Source organism: Vicugna pacos, chromosome 4, assembly GCF_048564905.1.
Source record: "Vicugna pacos chromosome 4, VicPac4, whole genome shotgun sequence".
NCBI lineage: Eukaryota > Metazoa > Chordata > Mammalia > Artiodactyla > Camelidae > Vicugna > Vicugna pacos.
Window position 1 is genome coordinate 78,890,519 of NC_132990.1, and position 20,056 is coordinate 78,910,574.

Consider the following 20,056-nt stretch of genomic DNA (forward strand, 5'->3'; position numbering starts at 1 on the left):
TGGGGGGCTGTTGGGAGATGCGTGGAGCCTGGGAGGCGATGGGCGGGACTCGGCGGGGACGCAAGTGGCCGGGTGAGCGAGGTCGGGGGAGCGAGGGACCCTGGGTGCTTTGTGCTCTTGGGGAGCGCTGGGCAGCGGGCTTCCATGGTGCCGTGTGACACCCAGAGACAGGGATGTGAAGGAACACGGTCCCCTCCCTAGAGGGTGGAGAGGACACTGACCTGTATTGCTGAGAGTCTGGAATGCTCTTTTTAAGCAACTTTGAGACGCAGTTCACCCTGTCAAGTGTGTCGTTCTGGGACGTTAGTCCCTGCCCTGCACACCGCTGGGCGGGGCTGCCCCTCCCGGGCCCAGGCGGCCCCTGTGCTGGATCCACTGGGCTCAGCTGGCCGATGGGTCAGCCTCCACCTCTGGCCGCAGAGGAAACCTGAGACCCGGTTCCTGCTCACCGGCCGCCCCCCTCACCCTGCCTGTCTGCCCCGGCTCCCAGGAGCTGACCCAGCCCCCCACGGAAGCCTCTCCAGTGCCCGACACCAGCGAGGGGCCCGGGAGGGAGGAGGACCCCGGCATCGGGGACTACGACTACATGCCCAGCGAGGACTACTACACGCCCCCCCCTTACGAGGACCTCAACTACGGCGAAGGCATGGAGACCCCGGATGAGAACCCTGACCAGCTTCCCGACCTGGGCGCCCGGGCCGAAGTTCCCACCAGCACAGTCCTCACCTCCAACGCCTCCAACGTAATTGCTCCCCTGCCTGCCGGGCGGGCTTGCTCCGGGGGAGGGGGCTGGACCCCGAGGGCCCCCTTCTGTGCACCTCACCCTGCTGCCCCGGGGCGGCTGCTGTCCCCCGGCCCGCCACACCTGGCCCTGCAGCCCTGTGCAGCTGGGCCGCTCCAAGTGCCCCCCGGGAGGCCTGGGACTTGCAGGGTGGACCTCAGCGTGGTCAGCTTTTCATCTGCAAAGTGGGTGGAATGAGGCCGGCCCTCCGGGTCTCGGGGTTCAGGTGGAAGGGGGTGAGGACACGGGGGCTGCGGACAGTGGCCCTGTCAGGGCCCGGGATGGGGCAGGCTGCTCAGGGCTACGCCGTGGGGATGCGGACAAGCAGACGAGGCCTGAGGCCGGGGCGTGCTGGGCAGGACCGTGGGCTGTCCCGTCAGCCAGACCCGGCCTGAGAGCCCCGCCAGTGACTGGGAGAGCGCCGCCCCCTCTGGAAGTCAGTGGTCCCGTTCACAGCTGGCACTAGTGCCCGCTTCTCGGGGCGGTTGCCACATTTTCAGATGAGAGAGGTGAGCACAGCCCATGCTGTCTGGCGAGTGGTTCAGAATAGCCGCCACGTGATGCTGAAGTCTTGACGACCGCAGAGCAGACGCGCAGGGTTCTGATGGGTCCCGGCCCTTCTGTCAGTGGGCATGGGATTAGGGGCTCGTTACCCCGAGACCCTGGGCCCGGAGTCCCTTGGCAGCCCCACCTTCCCTGTTTCCGCCCCTGGGCAGCCCTGGTGTGCCGTGGGGTCGCGGGGCTCTGGAGTGAGTTCCCCATCAAGAGAGGGAGGAGACGCCCCCGACCCCAGGCGCCCCGCGTGCTGAGGTCTGGGAGCGCTGTCCTTGGAGTCCCGGGGTGGGGGCCTGTTTCTGTCCGTCACCTGGCATCCTCGGGTGACCCCTGCCGCCCTTCCCTCTCAGCCGGACCCGCCTCCGGAGGAAGGGGGGGACGACCTGGAGGGGGAGTTCACAGAGGAGACCATCAGGAACCTGGACGAGAACTACTACGACCCCTACTACGACCCCACCATCTCCCCGTCGGAGATCGGGCCCGGCATGCCCGCGAACCAGGACACCATCTACGAGGGCGTGAGTGGCTGGGGGTGCTGGGCCCGGCCGGCAGGGGCGCCTTCCACGCCCGGGGGGGACCCCCGCTCCGTCAGCTGTGCGGGTTTGGTGTAACCTGGACCGCCTCCCTTCTCTCCTTCTCCTCTCTCTGCACCTTACGGACCCCAGATCGGAGGGCCACGCGGCGAGAAAGGTCAAAAGGGAGAACCCGCCATCATCGAACCAGTAAGGGGCTTTCCTGTCACCTCCTGAGACGGGCGGGGTGTGGGTAGCAGCCCGGGGCACACGGCGGGTTAGGCAGGACGTGGCCAGACCCGTGGGACCCCGTGCCTCTCTGCCTGGGGCCACTGCCGGGAGCCACGCGACCACGAGCTGCCGCGTGCTGCCCCGGAAGGCCCCCGAGCAGGGGGACGCCTGGGCCTCGCCGGGGAGGAGGCGCCTGGGCTTTGGGCTGGTCAGGGCTCCGCGCTGCCCACACAGGATCCAGGCTTGTCGCTGTGCTCATCTCTCCTTGATAAAGACACTCAGCTCCGGAGAGGGAGGGGCCGTCCCGGGGGTCAGCGGGGACTAGCAGGCACTGCGGGCCTGGGCCGGCGCTGCCGCGCCACAGCGGGCGCGGGGCTCTAACCTCGCACGCGCCTCTCCAGGCGGGCCTGCAGCGTGCGGGGGAAGCTGCTGCCGCTGGTGAAACAGGGAAGCTGCGTGTCAGCCACATGCGCTGGCTGGTGGGCCCCGGGCCAGTGAACCGTCACGGCCGTGGGTCACGTCGTGACGTTGGAGTGGAGGGAGGAGGTCCCACGTGCCGCTCTGGGTGGGTGGGTGGGTGTTGGCGGGGGCCATGCTCCATGTTGGCACATCCTCTGCCCTCGGGGAGCCGTGCCTGAGGGCCGCCGAAGCCAGGGCCCTGACCCGGGTGGGCGAGGTGCCAGACCATCAGGCGGGCAGGGCCCCCGTGGCTGCACACGATGGACACGGCGTCGTGGGCCGGGAAGCAGCTCCGGACATGGGAGTTGGGAAGGGCTGGCTGCCAAGTCCCTCCCCTGCCACGTCCTCCAAGCGCCGAGGGGAGGAGGCCAGCGCCCTGCACCACACCGGTCACGAGACTGGGGCCAGGCTTCCAGTGGCTGAGCCCAGGCTGCGGCTGGAGACTCCAGGGCCCTTCTGATCTTGGGGCTCCTGGGATGCAGAGCTGAGGCAGGCCCCTCCTCTCGTGGATCTGGGGAGGGTCTCTCGGACCCTTTTCTCCCTTGGCACATGAGGCCAGTGGCTGGGGCAGACAGGACCAGGACTGGGTGACTGTCCCACTCCAGGCTCCCTCCAGGCCTGTCCCAGGGAGGGGCCCGTCCGCTCCCCCAGGGCTGCAGCCGCTGGGCACACACATCCTTTCCTTGGGTTGGGACCATCTCCTTTCCGTTGCTCCCTGGGGTCCAAGAGACACAGGGCTTGTCTGAGGCCAGGGGATGGGGGCGCAGGGCTTCCGCCAGCACCAGGTAGGCCCTCACTTGGCAACGTGAGGAGCCCTGGCACCAAGTCCAGGTTCAGAGAGAAGGGTGACCCTCGGGGCAGAGCACTGCAGCCGGAAGTCGGGGGAGCCCCCGAAGGGCTGGGCTGCCGAGACCCCTGCGGCCCTTGCAGCTGGGGGAGTGGTGAGGGGCCCGCCTCCAGCAGGGCTCCCCTGCGGCCAGCTGCGCGCACCTCCCGGGGAAGTCGCGACCGGCTTGGACGTTCCCGCAGGTGGCCTTGGTCCGCAGTGGACTGCCGCTGACTTGGGTGGCCTCTGTGGTGTCCCTGTCGCTTCAGTGAAAGGAGTATCTTGCCTGGCAAGAGCGAGCCCCACGGGCAGGCAGCAGCTGGGCTCTGCGGAGTCCTGGCTTTAGTCCCCGCTGTGCGAGGGCCGGGCCGGCACCTCGGTCCACACGAGCTTCCTGCTCGCACGTCCCCCCGACTGGGCTGACCCTGTGGGAGAGCCGTAGTGCCCCAGATCTGTGCAAGGGGCGGGGGGTGAGGCTGGTGCACGGGGTGTCCTGCTGCCAGGCTCTACCAGGCTCCACCGTGGAGCGTGGGCCAGGGGAGAGGGCTGAGAAAACAGAGGCGGTCCAACACAAACAGCATGTCTCCACAAGACTTGTTTCATTTTTTTTCGGGGAGGAATGGGCCATCTGGACGCAGCAAGGGAAGGATGCCCGCCCCCTCTGGCCCCGGCGTTCGCACCCCCCAGCCCCCAGCCTGCGGGGAGAGCCTGTGGGGCCGAGGCCGGTTCCCGCCGGAGAGCTCATGTAGACAGTTAGAATTTCTCAACCTGGAACCTCGCCAGCTGTCCTCGGAGTCTTAGCTCCCCATAGACACATGGCCGAGTCCTGGGAGGCGGCTGGCGGGGTCTCGCTGCTGACCATGCGGGCGTCCCGGCCCGTGGAGGCTGGAGGCTGTTTCCTCTCTCTGCCACTTGCCCCTGCGCCCTCCCTCGGGCCATGTGACTCACTGTCCAGGGAGCTCTCGGAAGTGGCCCTTCCTCTCCGTCCATGCCAGGGACTTCGGGCTGGTTCCCAGTCAGGTCCAGGGCCTGCTGTAACCGGCCCGCAGCACAGCGGCCCCTGAAAGGGACGGGGCCCCCGAGTCCATCGCAGGGAACAGCTGGTGAGCACCCACCACAGGCAGAAGATGGTCGTGTCTCCGTCCCCCGTGGTTCAGGGAGGGTCTTCTCGGTCTGTGCCGCTCAGCAGATGGACGGGCCTCCCGTAAGAGTTCAGTTCTCAGGCTGAGAGCTTGCTCCCTGGTGGGGCGTGGAGCCGGCTCCTGCAGGGGGCTTCCGCTCTCCGTGGCCTTGGGAGCCCTCCTCGGAGGGGCGGCGGCCCCGGGCCCCTTCCTGGCGATGGCCGAGCCTGGGAGAGCGCAGGCACCCCTCACCATGCTTGGCCATCCAGCAGCTCCCGGCCCTCCCTGAGCCGCCTGGAGTGGTCCGGGCTGGCGCTCCCGTGAGGGCCTGCCCGCCACGCCCCCGCCCCCGGACCGGCAGTCGGTGTGTCTGGGAGCACGGCTGCGGCGCCCCGGGCCCGACGGGGCCGGGGCGTTCTCCCCTAATCCCTCCTCGGCTTCTGAGCCCCCGCCGTGGCCTTTGTCAGAGAGGGAAGCAGGAAAGCCAGGGTTTGCGAGGCCGCTCGGGTGAACTCCCTGTGTGCACCGCGCGTGCACACACGTCTCTCAGTGCACATCTGTGTGAACACAGGGCGCAGCCTCACAGCGACCGGGCAGCCCTGGTGGGAGGATGAGGGGCTCGGAGGGGCTCGCCGCCCCGGACCGTGCGCCCCCCCCACCCCGGCCTGGAGTCCACCCCCCGTGCCTCTCCTGGGCACATCCTCTTACTCCCCGGCAGCAACTCCAGGACTGGTCACTTGCAGGAAAAAGCCTGGGACAGAGCAGCAGGGGCCAGGCCCCGGGAGAAGCAGCCGAGCTTGCTTTGTTCTGGGGGGGGGGGGGGGCAGGAGGCAGTTCTGCCCCAGGGCCAGTCTGTCCAGCCCTCCCACGCCGCCCCAGCAGTCACAGGAACTCTGGGGAGGGGGGATCCACTGCGCCCACTGGCCCCACATGCAGCTGAAGCCACCTGGTCCTCAGACCCCCAGATACCATCCCCACTGTGTTCTGAGCATGCAGACCCCTGCAGCGGCAGGAGACCCTTTCCCTCCCTGGAAGGCCACGCATTGCCTCAGCCCCCCGAAGTGGGCGTGGAAGACGGGGTGCTGGGCCTGCCCAGCTCTGGCGTCGACGGGACAGGAGTAGAGAGAAGCGTCTTGCTGGGAAGGAGGCTGAAGTAGGGGCCTCCTAGTGGGGAGCCCCGGGCCAGGAGCCCTGACCTCAGAGAGCTGGACCCCCCCCCACTGCCCGCACAGACTCTGGGGCCCAGGTGGACGGGGCGGGGACGGGAGGCCTTGCCCCCATTTGGGGGGAAAGACAGTGAGGCCTGGGGGCCAGAGGCCGGGTGGACCTGGGCTCAGCCAGGTGAGGGGCTGGGGGAGGAGGGCACTGGGTGTCCAGTGGACTCTGCGGCGTTTCCCGCTTGCGCCGCTGCTGGGCGGCGGGGAGCACCCCTTGGAGGGCGCAGGGCCGGGAGCCCCCCGGGCAGCCCATCTGAGCAGCCGGCCTGATGGTTCTCGGGGCCGGAGGCCTCGGCCTGTGGTGTCTCTTTTCCCTCGTTCTCCCTGAACCCGCCGGGCAGTGGTCCTCCACCCTCGGTGGGCCCCGTCCTGGGGTCCACTGTTCCCTCAGGCAGCCGTCACCAGGGCCTGCCCGGGCGCTGCCTCCTTCCCCCAGGGAACAGGAGGGCCAGAGGTGCGGCTGGTGGTCCTGGTCCCCCCCCTCCCCTGAAGCTGCTCTTGAGGGAAGCCTGTTGGCTGCCGTCTGGGGCTTGGTGCTGCCCCGACACACTCAGGACGGCCACCGTGGCCACCCCAGCCCCCATCACAGAGACTGCTGCTTGGGTCCCCTGCCGGGGCGGTGGGTGTGGACCGGAGGCCCGAGTCTGTGTCCTGTGGCTGCTTGGCCTGGAGGCCATGCTCAGGGCTGGGGTGGGGTGGGGTCGGCCGGGGATGGAGGGAAGGGGTCCTGGGGCCTCAGACGCCCTCTCTGGTCTCTCCCAGGGCATGCTCTTGGAGGGGCCGCCCGGCCCGGAAGGCCCCGCCGTGAGTATGGTGTTCTGTTCCCCCTACGAATCCTGGGAGGCGTGTAGGGGCTGGGAAAAGCGGGTGCGGATGCCTCGGGGCGGGCCCTTTCCCGGCCCCGCCTCGCCCCCCCTGGCCGGGCGGGAACTGTTCCGCGGCTGCATCTTTGACTGTCTGGTTTTGTGTTTCCTTCTAGGGTCTCCCAGGACCTCCAGGAACGATGGGTCCCACTGGCCAAGTGGGGGACCCGGGAGAACGGGTAAGGGCTGCTCAGTCCCCGACCACGGGCCCTGTGGGCAGGTCCCGGCGCCCTCCCTGCCCCGGGCCGGCCTGTCCTCGCACGTGCGGATCCCGCGGCACGCTGCCTGCCTTCCTCAAGTGGCCGCGGCGTCAGGCCTCCCGCCACCCGCTGCCTGCGCGCGCTCCCTTCGGGCCTTTAGGGGAGCGGGGCCGCTGCCTGGCTCTGAGCTGGGGCAGGCGACGCCTGCAGGAGGGAGGCCCCGCCGGGCCGTGTGTCCCGCGGAGGCTGCCGGGTCAGCGCAAAGGGGCGGCCCTGCGGCCGTGCATCCGCGTGGCCGGAGCAACAGCTGCAGCGGCCAGAGGGCTCCGGTGCGTCTCGGGATCTGCACCAGTCCTCCCTCAGTGTGAGAGCTTCGTTGGCCTTGAGTCCCCTTCGCTCCAGTCTCCTTGCTGGAAATCAAGCCACAGACGCAAGAGGGCTTGCTCGGGGTCAAAGGGCCCATCCTGGGGTCGCGCTGCTCACAGGGACCGGAGATGCCTGCTGAGCCCAGGACCCGCGATTTCGTTCTGACACCCAGTGGGCATCTCGGGTACTGCACCTGTGGGTCCTTGACTTTCTTCCTTTTTCTCTGTTTTCCCTGCTGGTCTCCTGAACGTTGGTGCGAGCACAGCCAGGCTAGGGGCTGATGACCGGGCGGCTGAGCCGTAGAAGAGAGGCCCTGGGAGCGCGTGTGCGTCCTAACGGGCGTTTATCCCCAGGGCCTGGTACACTGGCCAGAGCGAGGAAGGGCCTCGCGGTTCGGGGCGGACGATGGCGGGGTCTGGTCCGGAGGAGAGGCGGCGGGTAGGGTCTGCTTGCGAGGGCACTTGGCTGTCAGGCGCTGGGGGCTGCGGCAATGTGAAGTGACCGCGCAGACAAAGCAGGTCGGGCATGACCTGCGAAAGCAGCCGGGTCAGACGGCAGCAGGCGGGATTCCTGCCACGTTGCTTCCCTGTGGCCAGCGGTGGCCCTGGGGGCGAGTAGGTGGCCCCGCTCCGTGGCGGGGGTGCTGGGCTGGCTCTGACCCGCTCGGGCAGCACGCTGTCTCCACCCCCGCCACCCAGTCAAGATTCCAGGCGAGCCAGGCAGCCGCTGCCCTCCCCCTACCCAGGGACGAGCACCATCTGAGTTCTGTCCTGGGGGCTGCAGTGCCTGATGCAGCTGGATCTGTGTCAGGTCAGGTGACGGCCCACAGAGCCATCTTCAGAGGGACCCATGCGTGGGGGCTGCACGGCAGCGCAGACCTCCTCCCTCTTAGACGAAGGCTAGGATGCTGTCCACAGTGGGCATGGTACTGACTGGCATCTCCGGTCAGCCGCTGTGGTGCTCCCAGTGTCAGTCCGTCCGTCCATCTGTCCGTCCAGCATGCAGATGTTCACTGAGTGTCCACAGTGCTGGGCGCTGGGTCTCAGTGCCCGTGAACCAGAGGGGCTCCCCTCCCTCCTTGGTCCCTGCCTCTGGACTGAGCCTGACGGTGCCCCTGCTGGTGCTCTGCGCCCTGCGGCCTGGCTGTTGGAGGAGCCACGACACCCGGGAGTGTCATTTTGGTGCCTTTACAGCTGGTCTCTCTTAAACCCAAGCTGGGGTCCAGGAGACAGGGACCAAGGAGGGGCAGGCAGAGGACCCACCTGCTCTGGGGCCCTTGGTCTCTGATGCTGCAGCCCACTGACCGTCCTGGGGAGAGAGGCTGGTTCTGGGAGCTGAGCACTGCCCCCCTCGCCACGAGCCCTGCTTAACTGGCCTTGTCCAGGAATTGTCCCTGCTCACGGCTCAGCAGCCTCTCAATGCCCAGATCTCCTGGTTGTGTGCTCATGAGCTGTGAAAGAACACTGGACACAGAGTCAGGAGCAGGCTGACCTCAGAATCCCTCTGTACGAGAGGAAAAAACTTTTCCTCTACCCTCTTATGTTTGGTGCATGGGGCGTGCCGATTAAACTGACCAAAGACATTAAAAAGGTAAAATATTTTATTAATATTCTAAATTTTACATGCATGGGGGCTTCACGAAGTAAAAACCCAGAGAAATAGTGAGGCTTGGGAACTTATGCACCGTTTTAACAAAGAGCAATAAATTATGGAGACACAACTACAAAATAGACGGGAGAAACTAACGTAAGACGAGGGTCATTCCAGCAAGGTCCGCCCAGGCGGGCTCGTCTCGGTGCCCGCTGTCCGTCTCCAGGGAGACGGTCACTGCCCTCACCGGGTTCAGGTGGGAGTGGTGGAGACTCCGAGCCACCGTCACAAAGGGAAGCGTACGTCCTGCTCTTAGGCTGATGGGGGGAGGGCAGGGGACTTTTCCCGCATCTGTTGATCCTCTGTTGCCTCCAGCTCGGAATAATTTTCCCCATGCCAAAGTGGCATGTTTGGGGTGGCATATTCTGGTCCCCGTCGCCTGCTTGGCCTCACGTGCCTGTGTGCATGTGGGAGCTGCTCCCTGGGTGATCCGGCCAATCCCCACCCCCCGCCCGCCCGCCTGCCCCACCGCCCTGGGACTCTGCAGCCCCTCTCACTGCTCCTGCCTGACTGCTGCTTGCTGCCTCGCCCTCACCGTGCGAGCTGTCTCCTCACTGGGTGCTGCGTCCCTTGGACGTAGGACCCCCCCCCCGGACTTTTCCTTGTGCCCCCGTCCCCGTGCTGTGCACCCAGCGGGCAGGTGGCTGTGAGCCTGCCTGCATCCCTGTCCCCACAGCATCGCGCTGGGGCAGGAACCAGCCTGCTCCAGCCCAGCCTCATGCCCCCAGGCCCCCCTTCTCCTGGCTGCACCCCTTGGACCCGTCCTCTATGCCGCGTCTTAGCAGCTGGCGCCTCAGACCCCTTCTTGCCGCTTGCTTCCTGGTGCTGGTTGAGCAGTAGTCGGGTTGGTTGGGCCCGAATGGAAGGAAGCCCCTCCCCCACTCCTACAGGCCAGCTGTTCCTGAAGCCCCAGGGGTTCCACGGGTGGGCTTCCGTGACCCTCCACGACCAGCATGGGGGCCCTTGCCCGCGGGGCTGCCTCCCTCCCTGCAGAATCGGGGGCCCTTGTGCCCTCGGGGAAGGGAGGTGTGCACGCAGCCCGGCAGTAACGCTGCCCCCCGGGCACCACCTCTCCTGCCCCTTCTCCCAGTCAGCAGCCCCTCGACCTCGTGTTCCATGGGTTGGGCGTCTTGCAGGGTTTTGCGATTTTGCTTGAGTGCCTCGTCTGCGCCTTAAAAGGCTTGTATGAACCCCCGCGATCACACCCACTGAAAGCGTGAGTCCCAGGGGTCCCTGCGGCTTCCACTCCCGGCCGACTTGTTTACACCAGGGCCTGAGGAGTGGACACAGGCCAGGTCCCTTGCAGTCTGACAAAGAGGCAGAGTCCACTGAGGCCCAAAGGGAGCTTTTCGCTTTGCAAAGGCCATGGCGAGTGGCCGCCCGCAAGCCCCAGGGCATGTCATTCTACCGCCTCCCGCCTCCTGGGGCAGGACGTGGGGCTCTGCTCGCCCGGTGGCCCTGTGTGCTCAGGACACCTCGTATGGGACCATCTAACCTGGGACACCTGCTTACTCACGCGTTCCGTGCAGCCAGGTGTCTGTGATGTCCCGGCTACAAGCCGTGGTGCCACGGGCCTTCCTCATGTGTGTGGCGGGGCCGTGTCCTCTCTGTGGCCTGGGCACCCCTCTCCGGTGATCCTGGGGTCTCCTGAGTCGTTTGTTCACCCCTCGAGCCCCCTGGGAGCCGGAAGGACGCTTTTCACATCAGGGGCCACACGGCGGGGGTCCTCCTGAGAGGACTGGCAGTAGACGCAGGCCCCGGTGCACCTCAGTGCCTCCCTCCAGGCCTGTTGGCTTTCCCGGCTCTGGAAGCAGCAGTGATTTCCCAGCCCCTCCTGCCTCAGGGCCGCCCGAGGCCAGTGGGCCGGGCGGGGTGTGCAGGGGACGGTGCCGGCTCCCCCAGGGCTCCGGCCCCGGCCGTAGGTGGAGCCCCTGCCCCGGCTTTCAGATCTAGAGCAGGAAGTGGTCGCTGAGAGCTTTGCTGGCTGCTCCGGGGCTGCCATTGCACCGGAGCTGGCCGGAAACCCGCCATGGGCGTGCGGAGGGTCTGAGCATCCACGCACCTTGCTGTCCTTTCCTGGTCTCTCTGAGCAAGAGCAGAAATGTCTCAGCATGAAGACCCTCCCCTACCCCGGGTCTTCTGAGCTCCCCCGGCCCTGCTGCCTGTACGAGAAGCAGCTGGGCTCTGCTTGCTGGCGGTGAGCCCGCGCGTCCCCGGGTGCTGCACCCCAGCCTCCTGGGCAGCCTTGGGGCTGAGTCTGCAGCCGCAGCCGATGGCCGCTTTCAAAGGGTCCGAGCTCTCTGTCCCTCCATCTCCGTGCCGAGGCCGCCGGGGCAGCCTCGGGGACACCCTCCGCTGAGCAGCAGCTGTCGCTTGGTGTGGAAGGGCTGCCTTGTTCCTTGCCGAGTCTCCACGTGTCCCAGTTCTGCGGGGCCTGCGCTTTACAACATTTCCCTTTGACCAAGTGAGGGCGCTGGTCTGGGGGCCAGCCGATCAGATAATAAGGAAAACACACGGAGGCCGGGAGACTTGTCTTATTTCGCCTGGAATCCAGGGCCGGAGCCACGTCAGGGTGCCACGAGGCCCACAGCCTGCCGGAGCGTCCCCGGATGCCCGGCATAGGCTGTGCGCAGCGCGAGCCACGCCGTCAGGGCACATTCAGTGTCCTGGGAGGGGGGAGGCGGCTGTGTCCAGCGGACAGAGTCTTTAAGTTTCAGACCTCGGTGCTTGGCAACGGTTTGCGGACATACTTTTTTCCAGCAGTGGGGAATACGGGTGCAGGTGAGGGGCCCCGCAGGACTCACATCAGATTTTAAACCGTTGGAAGGCTTCGCCGGTGGCTTTCGTCCCACCAGCCACCGCTTTCTTGCAGGACTCCTGCGTTCTCCTTGCTCATCTTCTTGCATGCCCTTGGGGATCGTTCACATAGGCTGGAACGTTCCAGTGTGAGGGTGAAATTCTTCCTGCAGCCCCTGAGGTTGAATCCCCCCACCCCATGGCTTAGAAAGACCAGGAGGAGGAAGTTGAAGGTGTAAACATGGACAAGGGGCTGCCCCAGGGTCTTCCTGGCTTCCACTGCTACAAACACACGCACACACATGCACGCGCCACGTGGGCACCACATGGATGGCATCTCCCTGGGAGACATGGACCCTAAGCTTTGAATTGGGGATCTGATTTGGGATCAACTCGGAAGCAGAGAGCCCAGCTGTGAGCAGCAGCCGGCACTGGATTTCCAAGAGGAAATCTCGGCAGCAAAAATGTTCTAGACTTTTCTTTTTTAAGCAAATGTTATCTTCTGAGAATCTTTTCCAAAATGGCAGGCAGGATGATTTGGCTGGTCCATAACAATTAAGAAAAAGGGGGGAACTCCTTTGACCCAGAGGTTCTGCTTCTGGGGGCCCACCTAAGACAGGTGCCAGAAAGTCACGGCAGCCTGCGTCCTGATGAAAACTGGAGAGGACCCAAACGTGCGTCTGTGGAGGACAGATTAAATAAACGATGAGTCTGCGATGTGTGGGAACCTCTCCGGCCGTCAAAGAGGACGAGCCACGCTCACGAGTCGGCAGTGACGTGCAGCAGAGAGAAGTGACAAACTGCAGAGCAACGTGCACAGGACGATTTCACCAAAAACAAGGCAAACCACCTCCCGGCCACGCACCTGCAGACGCGCAAACGTGCTGGGTGTCGCGTGTCCGGTGCGCACGCTCCCAGCCTCCCCTGGGCGCTCATGGAGCCTTAGCCCTGGTTACTGTGCACTTCACGAGAACAGGCGTCAATCCTGGAAGAGAAGTAACTACTGAAGAAGGGCGGGCAGGCGTTCTGCTCGGGGTGAGCCTCCCGGGCCCTTGGCCGCCAGGCCGGGGGTCGGAAGTCGGTCTGCGTCGGGGCCGGGAGCCTCGCGGCGCGGTGGTGCCTGCGCGCTTGGTGCGAGGGCTGGACTGGCCGCCTCGGACGGGACCTGACGCGGGTCTCTCATTGGGATGGAGCTGAACGCCACCTGCCTGCAAACAAGCCTCCTCCCCGTGAGCGGGCTGGGACTCTGCCTGCTGAGTGAAAACCTGAGTGATAAACTTCTTTTCCGTCTTTCTTTTTTGTAAATAAGCCACGTTACATCAGTTTTATCTTCACGTGGGCCCGACGAGGGCCGGAATCTGGAGAACCTGCCGAGGCGGGGGTGTCGGGGACCAGATTAGCTGGAGCCGTGGCGTTGCCTGTGCACATCGGGTTCTTGGGTTGCTCCAGGGGCCTGTGTCCCGTGCGTGGTCCTCCTGGTGACTCCGGTCCCTCGTGTCTGTCCAAGCAAGTGGACCCTTCTTGCCTGGCATCGGCTCCACCCGCAGAGCAGGGGCGAGTGAGGGGCCCCTCAGCGACCGTGGACGAGCCAGGCCCCTGAGCAGCCAGTGCAGGTGTCCTGGGCTGCCCGCCCGGTTGGTGGGGTCCCGGGCAGAGATGTTCCCGGGATCGCGGACGCCCCGCCCCCCCGCCTTCCGCAGCGGGGCCTCTGCCTCCGGATCGCTGTCTCCCGCCTTTCCGACTCTCTGATTCCTCTGAATCTGGCTCAGACCTGCCTCCAGCCACAGTGAAGCCCCACGCTGGGCTGGGGCTCTGGCCATTCCGTGCTCGGGTCCCGCATGGTTCTGTGCTTGTCTGCTGTGCTTCCTGGGGGCCTTGGCCCTGACACCCCCATTTCGCACAGCCCGGTCTCCTTCCCTGTGCGCTGACCCAGCTCCCTCGGCCCCTCTGTCCGCAGGGTCCCCCTGGACGCCCAGGCCTTCCTGGGGCTGACGGGCTGCCCGGCCCTCCTGGAACCATGCTCATGCTGCCTGTGAGTCCTCACTGAGGGGGGGCTGGGGGGGCTTGAGGCCCAGTGTGTGATGGGGGTGGGGCCCTGGGCTGTTCCCAGGGGGAGCAGTTGCCTGGCCACAGACTAGCCCCAGCCCAGCCAGGCGTCTCGGGGAAGTGGGGTCCTCGGGAGTGTTGTGTTGACATGGCAGAGTGGACCCCGGGGTCAGGGTCAGGGACACCTCTGCTGGTGTCCAGAGCCGGCCTCTCTGCGAGGGAGTGGAAGCGGCTCTGGGAGACACTGTGTGGCATCCGCTCCGTTGTCGCTCACCCACTCTCTCCACTTGGGCCCAGGTGCCGGCAGGGCCCTTCTTGAACTTGACCTGCCCGTGACCTTGTGGGTCTGCCGAGGAGTCAGGGCACCTTCCTTACCTGGAGGGGAGTGTGTGGAGGGCTGGTCTGGACGTCGCTCCTCTGGCCGATGTCAGTGTCTCTGGGAGGCTGGGCGCAGGCGTTAGCACGGGGCCCTTGGCTTTTCCTTGTAACAGAGCCATGGGGACTCGGGGTGAGACTCCGCAGATGCCAGAAACAGCCTCTCTGCTGTGGGGAGCGTCTCCGGGTGGCCCCAGGGCTGACGTCGGCAGCCGGAGCTGGGGCGGCTCTGTGCTGGCAGAGGCGGGCGGTCTGGGGCTGGAAGCTGCCCGAGCAGACCCTCCAAGGCTCCACTGTCACCAAAGAGGCCAGTGGGCACCGCCTCAGCCCTGGGGTCAGGCGTGGGCACCCACACCGGCGCAGCCTCGTGACCCCCGTCTTACACCCACAGTTCCGGTTCTCAGGGGGCGGCGATGCCGGTTCCAAAGGACCCATGGTCTCAGCCCAGGAATCCCAAGCTCAAGCCATCCTCCAGCAGGCCCGGGTGAGTGGTGCCGGGTCCCGGGGGGGAGGGGGCAGGGCCCAGCCCGGCCTGGTGAGCGGGAGCCCCACTTGGAGGGAGGGAACATCTCTTCCCAGCTTGGGTGTGTCCCCTGTCGGGGAGTCAGGAGCCTGTGGCGGGTCCGGTCATCCGTGTGCATTTGGGGGGCCCAGGAGACCACCAGCAAAGGTGGGGGAGGCTTCTCAGGGGCCCCTTGTCCACACTGAGGGTCCAGGTTCCTGTATAAGGACACAACAGCTGCGCTGAGTGAGGGGCTCCCGGGCCCCCGGCCCCTGCTGAGCCCAGCTCCAGCCGTCTGCTGCCCGCCCGGCTGTGGGGATGGAGAGAGAAAGCCTGCGTCCTCCTGTGATGGGCTGGGCCGAGCCCGAGCCCCTGGGAGAGAGCCCGCGCGGGGTGGGGGCGGGTCCCGGGACCTCGCGCCTCCTTGCGGCTCTGCTCCTGCCGCTGCGCTGCTAGTGAAATGCGGGTTTCACTGGCGAGGCCCAGACTGCTGATCGCCGGGACGAGAGCCGCTGCTGCCCGGCGGGGAGGTCGTCCTCCGTGGTCCCTGGTCTGGGCCATATCGACGTGGCTCTGGCGCGGTGGATGGACGCTGGTGATCAGAGCGTGTGGCTGATTAACCACAGGGCAGCGGGCACTGAGTCGTTGTCCCGGAGCAAATGGGCGTGTGACCCAGTCAGCACACAAGCCCCTCGCCTCGGCCTTGTCGATCGCCGGCCGACCCGGCTGGCCTTTGCGTCTGTGTGTGTTTCGGTGAAAGCCACGTGGGCAGTGGGCTCAAAATCTTCCAAAATTAAAATGGCATTGTGCAGGGGAGACGGGGTCGCACAGCGGGAGCGGAAGAGGCCCTTTAAGAAAGCAGGTTGGGCTGCGCCGCAGGCTGGGAGCGCAGAGGCGGGAGGCGCCGGGCCAGGGTCGGGGGGGTCCCAGGGCGTGGCGGCTGCCTTGACTGGTGCCGACTTAGTTCACCCCTGGAGGGCTGCCAAAGACCCCCAACCGCAGGAAGCGCCCCTTGTGGGCATGTTGTCACTCAGTATGAGTGCCCCCAGCCCAGAAAGGGGGCTGCATTTCCAGGCCCTCCCTGTGCTGGGCGGGCTGGGGACGAGCAAGCCCGTTGGCAAGGGGTCCTGAGCACCTGTCCCCAAAGCGGGGAGGGGCACGCGCCTGGCTTCTGCTCCACCTCTGCCGTTCCTTTCGGGGTTGGCCCTCGGAGCCCCGGAGGGGCGGAGGTGATGGGTCTGGGGTCCATCTGACCTCCTCCTCTGGAGGCTCCTGTCCTCGGCCTCGTGCATCACACCGTCCTGCCTGGCTGGTCTCACCTGTGGGGCGGTAAACCCGCTGCTTCTCAGTGTGTCCCGTTTCCTCTTGCAGCTGGCGTTGAGGGGACCAGCTGGCCCGATGGGCCTCACCGGGAGACCTGGCCCCATGGTGAGCTGTCATGGGGGAGCGCTGGGGGTGGCGTGGGGGGGTGGGGGTGTGCCGCTCGCCATCCCCAGCCCGGTGGGCCCCCAGCCCACCCGGGACGGAGCACACACTCTGTCTCTCTGGCACCTCAGGGTGGGAGGGCCCCGAGTGGGTGGGGCCTGGGGGTTGTGAGTTTGCTCCCTGACCCGGGGGCTCCAGACCTCTTCCTTCGGAGCCGTAGGCGCCCTGTGCAGTGAAGCCCATGTCAGCATGGGGCGGAGCCCGGTTCCAGCCCCACCGCCGGCCCTGCTGTACAGACCGGCACACTCGGGCCTGCCAACAGGGTCCCCGGGGCTACATGTGGCCCCTGCCCCGTTCCCCAGGGGCGGGCTTGGCCCCATCTCCCAGGTCTGCGTCCCCCCTTCCCCCCGCCATTGGTGCTGGGCCCGGGTGGGGATGTCCACTCACGGCCCTGGGCTGCGGCTGTGACAGACCGTGCTCGATCCCCCGGAGAGGAGCGAGTGCGTCCTGGGCGTGGGGCCCTGCGCACACGCTGTCTGGGGCTTTCTTCAAAACTGGGAAGAGATGCGTGCCAGGAAGGTTCCTGCTCGCCCTCGGGTTCCGTTTGAGGTGGCAGGCCGGCTGCGCGGGCTGAGTGCTCTGCTGGCTCAGGGGCTCTGCCCGCCAGGCCGTCCTGTGTCCTGCCCGCTGCCCAGCCTTTCCCCGGCCAGCCCTGCAGCCCGTGCCCACCGAGCACTCCCTAACCAGACGTGTCTCCCCAGGGCCCTCCCGGGAGCGGAGGTCTGAAGGGCGAGCCGGGAGACATGGGGCCTCAGGTACGTCCCCCCCACTCCTCGCTGGGAAGGGTGCACCGGAAGGCCGTGCCCAGAGGCTGCGTTTCTTCAGGGACGTTAGTGGGGGCTGCCGCCCATCAGTGCAGAGCCAGACGTGGAATAGCACTGGTGTCCACAGGCACGAGCTGGCTGCGTCCCGTCTCCGCCCTCACACAGGGCAGCGGATGCCACACCATGTCCCTGGCAGCTGGGACGGCGAGCTGCGGGCCGGGGGGACCAGCATGGGGACAAGGCTTTCCTTTTTCCCTCTGAGAAACCCGGATGTGCTACTGACCTTTGCCCTCTGATTCCGGACAGGGTCCCCGAGGTGTGCAGGGTCCGCCCGGCCCGGCAGGAAAGCCTGGAAGAAGGGTGAGTGTTTCGTGGCTCCGTGACGGGGCTGGGCCGTGGATGGGCGGAATCTGCAGCGTGTGTGCCCCGCTAACGACGCCTCGTGCAGGCCAGGCTCAGGCTAGCTGCTCCCCGCCCTTCAAAGGGTGTGTCTGTCTCCAGGGCTGGGTGGGTCCCCCGCCCCTGTCCCCAGCCTCTGTCCTGAGCCTGTGAGCTTAGTTTCACAGACATTTTTAATTAAAGCGATTTCCCAGGCCCTTTGGGAGCAGGTGTGGAAAAGACACAGTTATCAGTGACCTGTGTTTCTTTGGGGCAACCTCATTTCTCCAGAAATGGCTTCGGTTTGGGGGGAAATGGCTGGACTGCCGCTCAGGCCCCTGCACCTCGGTCTTAGCCTCCTGGAGCCTCCGTTTGGGATGTAATCCTAGTGGGTGGAATGGCTTGCTTCCAGGCAGCCCCGGCTACTGACGGAGGGCGTGCATTTATAACCTAATGCGAACGCGCGTGCGCCCTCCAGACGTGCTCGGGAGGTCCCAGCTAACCCACAGTCAGACTAACAAGCGGAGGTTTTCAGTGAGTGACGTGTTTCCACTGAGTGAGCGAGACACTTGCCCTCGTGTTGCGTCTGTGCCTGTACGAAGCTCTGCAGGGAACGCTGGCCGCTCAGCTGCCGCCTCCTGGTCTAGCTTCAGAGCATGCAAGGCGGAACACGGGCGATTCCTCAGTGGTGACGGGGCCTCCGTCCGGGAGTCAGTCGTCCTTATGAGGGAGGCGGTGGAGTGCGCCGCCGTCAGGCACGGCTGCCTCACGTTGCCCCTCATGGCCGCAGGGCCGCAGGCTGCAGAGGGAACCAGGCAGGAGGCAGAGGGCGCGCCGGACGACTCTGGAAAGGCCACCGAGGCCGAAGCGCAGTGATTCCTGCTGGACGGCTGTTTGTCCTGGGTCTGGTCCTGAAAGGGCTTTCTTTCGCTGAGCCTTCTGTGCAGCCCTGTAGGCAGTTACTGCCTAGTTTCGCTGGGAACGGCTTCTCAGCCAGCAGCAGAGCCCAGTGGCGTCAGGGCCGTGGACACGCACGTGTCTGAGGAGCTGAGTCTCCCCCCGAGGCCCGCTGGAGGAGGGGGCGGCGGGAGGGGGCTGGGGGCCGCCCGGCGGGCCGCGCTCTTCAGCTCTCTGCTCAGTGGCTGCGCGGAGCCGTCGGCGTGAGACGCACCCGGACGGATGGCCCGCGGGGTCGTGCCGTGAAATCGGGCCGACTCTTGTGACCAAGCCCCCTGATTTCTGGATGTGTTTGGAAATCTGAGGCGAGGCTCCCGCTGGTCTGCACTTCGCCGGAGCTGCACTGCTTGGGTGCTTTTCCCGAGATGACTGTTCACTCCTGGCGGCTCCTCGTGACCTTTGCCCTGGGTGCACGGCCGCCTCCTGGGGGTCTCTCCCGCCTCTGGCTCCCGGCGCTGCCCTCACTGTCCTGGTACTTCGAGGCCTCTCTGTCCGCTGGCGTGTCCCCGGTGAGGCCTCTGTGATCGGGTGTGTGTGGCCTGGAGCAGAGTGGAGCTGTCCCTCTGGCCGGCTTTGTCCGCGAGTGGACATCTGCCTGAGCCCCTGGTCCCGTCCAGGTGGCCTCACACCTGGCAGGCTCTCCCTGGTGGACCCTGCTGGGTCCGGCCCTGTCCTTCAGCCCGAGGGCCAGGCAGCTGGGGACTTGCTGCTGTGGCTGGAAATAGTGGCCATGGGAGTGGCCACCAGGCATGGAGGGTCCTGCTCACAGTCCAGACCCTGCCTTTGGGAGGCTGTGTGGCTTCCGAGACACAGGCCACCCCTCTGGGCCTCCGTTCCCTCCCCATCAGTTGGACTAACCAGATGCTCTGTCGCGCCTTGTGGTCCTCCGGCCTCGCACGTGACGTCCGGCTGGTGGACGGGACACGTGCTGCGTGTGATGTCAGGGATGGGCTCTCGCCTGGGTTGTAAAGCAGAGTCCCGCGGACCCACACCGCCCTGGTCGCCCTCCGCCATGTGCCGTCCACATCGCACCATCACCTCCCAACACGGAGGGCGAGCGGCGTTCCCCCAGCTCCGCAGTTCAGGGCGGAGAGGCCTGGAAAGACCAGGACCACGTGTGAGGCTCACGGCAGCCCTGGGCCCTGGACCTGGCTCCCCTGGACTGGCCGGACCCACGGGGCTGTGGAGCCCTCTGCTTGCTTTCACAGGAAGCCGTGCTCAGAGGTCTCAGTGAGCTGGCCGTTCCTTTGCAATGACCGTTTGCCCTGCTCTGTTTCAGGGCCGAGCTGGCAGCGACGGAGCAAGAGGGATGCCCGGGCAGACGGGCCCCAAGGTAGGCTGCTGCTGGCCACCTCCCAGTGCCGGCACCGCGGTCAGCGTGGTCACTGTCGTCAACACGTGGTCACGGGACGAACATGCCGTGATGACGAGTGATGACGTGGGGAATCTGCGCTCGTCGGGGGAGGGCCTGGGGGAGGGTCAGCTTGGACCAGTCCGACGGGCGCGTTGCCATGAAGACGGGGCTGGGGCGAACTTCCCGAGCGGCTCCTGTGTGCAGTGGACACGGAGCTCAGGTGTGCGCGCGCGTAGAGCCTGTCCGGTGCACCTGCCGGCGCCCAGCGAGACCCCGCCCCCGGCTGCCGTGCTTCTGTGTGGCCATCCCTCCGGGGCCGAGTCTGGGATGAAACATCCCCCACTCTCGGCCCACCCTTCTTCACAGCCCTCGAAGGGCCTGTCCACGGCCGCGTGCGGTGCTGGAGCCCGTGGTGGGGACAGCAGTGTTCCCTGCAGGGGAGTGGGTTGGGGGCCCCCACCTGCCAGGGGTGCACTATACCTGCTCACCTGGAAACTGGCGTGGCAGAGCCCTCTGGTGCTCCCGTGAGTCCTGAGCTGACAAGAGGCCCTGGTCTTCAGGGACCTGCACTGACAGAGGAGAAAACTCCTGAGTCTGTCCCCGCTGATTATGGTCTTT

The 20,056-nt window shown here is 66.3% G+C and overlaps 1 protein-coding gene across 2 annotated transcripts in view; it reads left to right on the forward strand.

The window, feature by feature from the left end:
- Nucleotides 1-20,056, forward strand: part of COL5A1 (collagen type V alpha 1 chain) — a 146,827-nt gene that overhangs the window by 64,640 nt on the left and 62,131 nt on the right. For both annotated transcript variants that reach the window (XM_072960518.1, XM_072960520.1), the window contains exons 7-17: nt 491-742; nt 1,687-1,854; nt 2,002-2,058; nt 6,465-6,506; nt 6,682-6,744; nt 13,535-13,609; nt 14,390-14,482; nt 15,872-15,928; nt 16,687-16,740; nt 17,056-17,109; nt 19,364-19,417. In XM_072960518.1, the coding sequence (XP_072816619.1) occupies nt 491-742; nt 1,687-1,854; nt 2,002-2,058; nt 6,465-6,506; nt 6,682-6,744; nt 13,535-13,609; nt 14,390-14,482; nt 15,872-15,928; nt 16,687-16,740; nt 17,056-17,109; nt 19,364-19,417 (969 nt within the window). The remainder of the gene's footprint in view (nt 1-490; nt 743-1,686; nt 1,855-2,001; nt 2,059-6,464; nt 6,507-6,681; nt 6,745-13,534; nt 13,610-14,389; nt 14,483-15,871; nt 15,929-16,686; nt 16,741-17,055; nt 17,110-19,363; nt 19,418-20,056) is intronic.